General features: G+C 42.1%; 1 protein-coding gene across 1 annotated transcript in view; it reads right to left on the bottom strand.

The window, feature by feature from the left end:
* Nucleotides 1-2,634: 2,634 nt before the first annotated feature.
* The window catches only part of Cdh17 (cadherin 17), a 62,516-nt gene continuing 58,268 nt past the window's right edge, over nucleotides 2,635-6,882 (bottom strand). Inside the window, exons 16-18 of the mRNA XM_021161068.1 lie at nucleotides 5,797-5,913; nucleotides 5,552-5,665; nucleotides 2,635-3,554 (exon numbers count right to left, since the gene is read on the bottom strand). Coding sequence (XP_021016727.1) covers nucleotides 3,466-3,554; nucleotides 5,552-5,665; nucleotides 5,797-5,913 — 320 coding nt within the window. The 3' untranslated portion in view covers nucleotides 2,635-3,465. The remainder of the gene's footprint in view (nucleotides 3,555-5,551; nucleotides 5,666-5,796; nucleotides 5,914-6,882) is intronic.

Genomic DNA, 6,882 nt, shown 5'->3' with positions numbered 1-6,882 from the left:
GTCATGTGCTCATTCTTCCAGAAACTTTCTGCCCATCATTCACTTCAGATGAGCTATGAGAGTCTCTAGGGTCTCCTTCTTTGTGTTGGCTACATCCAGCCCTCATTCTGGCTTCCCCAAGGAAATGGAGAGTTCAGTGGGCAAGAATGGTTTGGGTGAGTGGACTTATCACTACCTCCCTTCCCAAAGGTGGGCCAACAGCATGGAGCACATCTGAAAACACAAGAGTCAAACATGGCCAACAGCATCTGAAAAGAGAGTCACACTGTCTCTTTATTCTGGCTTCAAGCTTATGCACTTTGGGGAAATCACTTAACCCTTGAGCCATGAATTTCCTACCTATAACATAGTTCTAATAGGGTACTTTCTTGGGGTTTCTGTGATCATTGGTACTCAATCCATGAATTTCAAGTTCAATGAGAGACCTTTTATCAAAAAAAAGTGAATAATTGAGGACATGTAATGTCAGCCTCTGACTCTACATGTGCACATATTCGCACATGCACCAGGTCACAAATACACACACACACACACACACACACACACACACACACACACACAGAGAGAGAGAGAGAGAGAGAGAGAGAGAAGAGAGAGAGATACAGACAGACAGAGACAGAGAGACCAACAAAACAGCAACAAAGGGAGTAGACACATAGACAGACTTTGCTGGGGAAGCTGGCAGATTTGTAGTCTCCTGCTGCTATAATTTTGGGACCATGTCTTCATACTCTCAGCAAAGCATGGTTATCCTGGAGCTGAGTGATTTCTTGCCAGCAGTGGCCCCACAATAGACATTGTTACAGTGGGATTCCACATCAGTCTAGTACAGTCTTAGGACTATGATGGCCTGGAGCTCCTGAGGACCGTTCTCCCTCATCAGTTATCACACTTCCATCTTTGACTCTTCCCACCTGCTCCTAAAGACCTATGTGTCTTCACCTGTCTTTCCTCTGTAGGGTCTTGTAAAGGGGAGGAGAGATTTGCTTTTTGAAAGTCCAGACATTAAGGTTCTAGAGAACATCCTAGAGCATATTGGTGCCCTTTAGAGCTCACACAACACTTTCTAAGTTTCTTGCCTGAGTGTGGTCCTGCCAAAGAAGCTGGCCTGAGAAGAGAGATAGACAGCCACAAAGAATGTAAACATTGTGGAAATTTTGGGGGTCAATGTTCAAGACAAACTATGTTAAGACCCTGTCAAGGACAGTCATGTTTGTTTACACACAAATCCCACCGCCCTTTCTGTATGTTCCACAAAGCCATCAGAGATTGCCTTGCAGAAGGGAGAACCTTAGCCACAATCTTCCCATTCTGACCCATGACTGACCTAGTTACTCCAACACCCTTTCTCTGATTCCCAATGTGGCCCATGTACCAAGACCATGACCACCTCTGTTTGCGCCTAAACAGAGGCCTCAGGAAATTCCACAGTTGGGATCTACTCTTGGCCAAGTGCCAAAGAGGCAGTATTGGTTTATGCTACCAAAAATACTGCTGTTTCCTCTCAGTCTTGTGCTTAATTTAAAAGTAACTACAAACACAGGGTAAGCACATATGCTATTTTTGTTTCCACCTCCCCTATACACATCCCCTTCTCTTCTAAATGGAGCACTGGATTCCAGCCATCAACATCAGCCCAGCTGTTGCAATGACAAACATGAAAATGTTCTCCTGTGTCCGATGAGCCCTGGCTGCAGGAACCTGCCTTCCTGTGACTTTCCTGCCCCTCTATTCTCTCAGCTAGTTCTCCTAGGGTGAGCAAAGGGGGCTTTTGTTTATCTCCAAAGGAAGCAGTGACTTTTTCAGGACAAACATCACATGGAACCTGAACTACAATTTGCATTTTAGCCATCACCATTAAGTTCCTAGGCCTAGAAATCATCTGAGAAAGCTATCCTCCTGACCTTAAGAGCCCAGATAGCGTACAAATGACTAGCACATAGCACTTCCTCAGCAAGTCATTTAGAAATGCTAATTAGCTACGCCATGCTAGGTAAGAAAATCAAAACATGGATGAATCAATAAAATAGAAAGTAATTGTATTATAAAACTATCCTTTTAAAACTTTGTCAAGGATATTAATTAGCCATTTCTCCAAGTACATGCACAGAGGGTCATGTTTGAGAGTCTCTTCTAAAGAAGGTGGACATGACCATTGAGTTGCTTGGCTCTGACCTACAAGGAAATAGACGGAGTGGGAGAGAACCAGAACCTCTTCAGCTTTATCATGGGGTTCACGAGTTTGGAGGTGGCAGCATGACCCAGGCCACTATTGACTGAAGGATCTTTTAAGTGGAGGGACAGCTTTCCTAGCCACAGTGCCTCTGCCTTCCCTGAGCCCCAGGGACATCTGTGGGAAGTCTGAATAGGACCTGTCAGAGTTCCCTGTGTCTAGAAGTCCAGTTGAGCAATGATTTAAAAAATTGTTGATTCCCCCCCACCTTCCTCTTGCACTAAATCCATATGTCAGACAGTTTTGAAAAACAACAAATAACCATTACTTTGTGGACATACCTAGCTCTCTCTGTCTCTGTCTCTGTCTCTGTCTCTGTGTCTGTCTCTCTGTCTCTCTGTCTCTCTCTCTCTCTACACACACACACACACACACAAATGCAATAAAACAGATCAGAGAAATAAAAACAATTGAAACCAACATTTTTTCTGATCTCTTTACCACTTTCATGCTTTCTTGTTTCCTCCATGTGATAAATATATAACAAAACTTCAATATACAAATAAAACGTGTACAACAGGTATGTAAGCATGTGGTAGTGAGTAAACCAGACAGCTCCCCAGTTCCTGTGCTGTAGGAAGTAGATCTTTCTTGAAATAGAGCAGTTGAATTTGATAACCTCACCAGCATCTACACCATAGCCAAGTTGGAGGACCGCCATTAACGACATTAACAGCACAGAGAAGCTGTTGCCCATGTTAAAGAACAAGGCACCCACTTACCCGCCAACCCCCAACCAGGACTTCACTTTGTTCTTCTGTTTGACACATTTTAAATTCAGTGTAATGCTAAGAGATGAAGGAGCACAGGCTGAAACAGAAAGGATAAGTGGAACCTAGGAAATTTGGTGATAGATAATAGCTATGTCTCTGAAGCAACAACACACAGGGTGTGTACTCAGCTCCTCTTCCTGCCCAGAGGGGAAGGTTCAAGTTATAAAGCTAAGGCTTTTGTAAAGGAGGAAAATGTTATGGGGAAATGGAGAATAACTCTAATGTCTGCAGAACATAAAATATCTAAGTAGCATAAAATGTTGCAGGACAAGAAGGGCATGCCATCAGAGAAATTACAGTTCACATTTTGGATGAAATTATGAGATTAAACAGCTGGGGACCAGATATAGCCCATGATGCATAAACTCTACCAATTATAGTTCACATTTTGGATGAAATTAAACAGCTGAGGCATTGATATAGTGCTTGGTGCACAGACTTGACCATTTCTTTTCAAATTCAGCTTCTCAGAGGTTTATTCTCAGGGGACTGCGGATTTTCAACTTTATCTTTCCTTATGCGGATGAAGACAACTGCTAAAATTATACCTGAAAAGAGAAAATGCAGGGTCAAACAAGCACAGTCTTCAGATGTCCTAACATAGTCACTTATAGGGTAGGAGTGGGGAATGACTTGTGAACCACCATTTGTGTAAACAGTGCTACGCTGTTCTAGTGAGTATAGAGCTCTGGGCATTGGCTCTCTTGGATAAGTAAAGAGGTCATTTGTTATGAGTATATAGGAAGCCCAAAGTTATAACTAACCTGGAGGCTGGCAATAGGGAGTAGAGGAGCCAGTGCTATAACTCCTCGGAGGGAAAAGAATGTGGAAATAAGTCTGTCTGAACCACGTATCTACCCAAACATTGATTCTAGTTTTTCTTCCCTAGAGAAAAACGTCTAATCATAACCAGGGAGTTATCTAGACCTGCCCACCTACCTAGTCTACTTTCATTGTACCTACCAAATATGAATTGTTTATGATTTAAAATTGATGTTGAAACAATTTTAACTTCACAGCAAGGGCTCAGCATGCAGCTTACTGGTTGAGCAGTTGTCAAATGCGCAGCTTGGGGACCTTCCCCGCAGTGCCAGCCTCTCCTGAGGGACCTTCAGTGGCCTGCCTACTCATTCTGGTTTCTCTTACTTCTTGGAACTCTTACAGGACTACACTGTGCTTTGTAGCACTAATCTCAACTGTCAGAGCCCACTAGGAAAAGTGTGGAGTTACTGTAAGGAAATTGGTCATCAATAAGCTTACAGAAGGCACCATAGCCAAGAAGACTAGACATTCAGACACTTGCTGACAATCTTGTGATTATTCACATGCCCCCATTCGAAAAGAATAAGGGCACAAAACAAAAATAGCCCTGTCAATTCTATTTCTATATATCCTCAAAACTGCCCATTCTTTAACTTAGAGTAGGATCATGGGAATGAGGCTGTATGAAAAAATTTCAATGTGGCACATAAACTCAATCTTCTCAAGGTGGGTAGGAAAAACAATAAAAGGCATAAAGTAAACAATATCTCAAAATCTAGCTCTGAGGCTGGGAGCTTGCCTGAGTTCAAGGCCAGTCTGGACTACAGAGCAAGTCCCTCTCAAAAGAAGGGTCGCTCACATGCAGCAGACAGCGTTCTCAAGGAGGCCAGCTGCTCTTCATGCATGACAGAAGACTGCTCTCCAGCTAGGGGAAGAGTCAAAGCCATGATGCTGTGAAATTACTCCAGGTTGTAAAGAAGCAGAGGCCAGAGTTATGAAAATAACTCAAAGGGAAACTCGGCAACATCTCAGGTGTCACAGAATCTTCATTTCACAGCCTACCCCTCCCTATTCCAACAGGGGTAGAGGGTCAATGCAGGCCTTGCCCATCATGATATCAGTTCTAATAAACTCAGTGCCTGACACAGCAGGTCATAGAGACTAATTTCTTTCTCCTTCATAAGAGCTTGGTAACTTGGCCCAAAATGCAGCAATTTGTGTGTAAAGTTTGATATGGTTACAATCTTAAATGGCCTTCAAATGTTCCCAATTCAGCATTATCAACAGATGACCTCCCCTAGACAGCTTGAAGACTGTACCCTGAAAGGGAACAGTAGGACCTGAGCCCCTTCCCGCTCCCTCTCTCATTTGTTCCCAAAAGGGAGGTGAGCAGCTTTCCTCAATAAAGTACTATCTTCCTGTGGACCCCCAAGCAACAGGCCAGTCAATCGTGGACCTCTGAAATTACTGAAGCCATGAACCAAATAGAAACTTTTTTAAAATGTTGATTGTCTTAGACATTTGCTACAATAAAGAATGGCTGGTTAATAAAGAGCCTTCTGGTATAAATGTCAGCATGAAAATCCAAGCAAGGAAATGACAGGAAGATGGGAGCTTTGACACAGTATTCTCAACCAGGATACTTTGATGTGATTGACTGGTGACTTGTATTCTTGGTTGGTACCCAAGGCAAGAAACCCCCAGAGCACCCCTAGAGATGGCATGATGAGCTCACATCTGAGGCTGGGGACAGGAAACCTTGGCTCTGAAAAGTCATACTTACCAATGACCAGAAATGTGGTCAGAAGTATACCAACTGCCATGCCCACAGTGGGTATCCCATCCTGTCTGCCTGCTGGCCGGAAACAGCTTCCTTCCACACACCGGCAGAAAGTAACTAAAAAGCAGAACAGGGTTCCATAGGTTACCTTTTTAAGTGAATAGTTGCAAAATCCCAATTTAAAGACAAGCATTTCTTAAGCTGCACATGGTACCCGATATCCTACATCACCTTTACAAGGTACCTACCTGGTAAGGAGACAATCCCTTCCATGGGTGGCTGCCCCCCATCATTGATGCGGATTGGAATGTTATAAACTTGTTCCTCAAAGCGTGTGTGCCTGGTGGAGAGTCTAGCATGTGTACCTGTCAGAACAGGGAGAAAATGAATCACATGATAATACAACTCCAGAACCTTCACTCGGCAGAAATAAAGATCATTTTTGCATTGTATATAAGTAAGTAAATTGAAAAATAGTCTGATATAGGTAATAGTTTGAATAATTTAACATATTTAACATATTTTTTCCATGTCTCTTACCAAGAAAAATGGACTAACACATCCTTTTAACTTCTTCCTTGTCTATTTGCTATCTTCTGCACCTCCTTGTTTTGTTTTTGTTTGTTATTTAGTTTTTCCCTTAAATATTTATTATTTAAATACATTTTATACATCAAACATATTAATAATATTGAGTATTTTGAGAATCAAATAATACATAAAAATTGTACAACTTTTATATTCATATCCTTTCATACCCTAAAAATATGTTAATGAATATTTGATTCTATCCATAATTGAGGATCCTATATCTACTGTGGAATACTAAATTGTTTCAAAACATACAAAATATTGGAATTAATCACAATAAAAGAACACAAAATATTAAAAATGAATCATTAAGAAATACATTCAAAAGCTCTTATATGATACCACCTGACAAGTGAGAGAGTATTTAAAATGCTTTATATATCTGTGTACATTGTCTAACTATACGTTTACTGAAAAAAGACCAGTATCTCTAGGAGAGAAATTATTTTATCAGTAAGTATATTTTTAAAATTTCAAAATAGCAAAAACCCTTTGAAGTTACACATTAAGAAAATGCTAATTCGAGGCTCAGAAAGAGCTCTCCCGGAGCTGGAGTCGGGAGTTCGGCTGGCGGAGCTAGGCTGCAGGAGCTCGGCCGCGCTGGTGTTCAGGCTCTGTCCTGCATTCCAGGCTGGCTGGCCCAAGAGCTCCCAAGAAAATTCGATAAATTCTCCACCTTCGGATCAGCGCCGGGGTAGCNGGAGCGCAGGGTTGCCTGACACCCGCCAGCTACCCACGACCCC

The sequence above is a fragment of the Mus caroli genome, chromosome 4 (genome assembly GCF_900094665.2).
Source record: "Mus caroli chromosome 4, CAROLI_EIJ_v1.1, whole genome shotgun sequence".
In the NCBI taxonomy this organism is placed as follows: domain Eukaryota; kingdom Metazoa; phylum Chordata; class Mammalia; order Rodentia; family Muridae; genus Mus; species Mus caroli.
The sequence above is the reverse complement of the archived record's forward strand: the minus strand, read 5'-3'. Positions and strand labels throughout refer to the sequence as shown.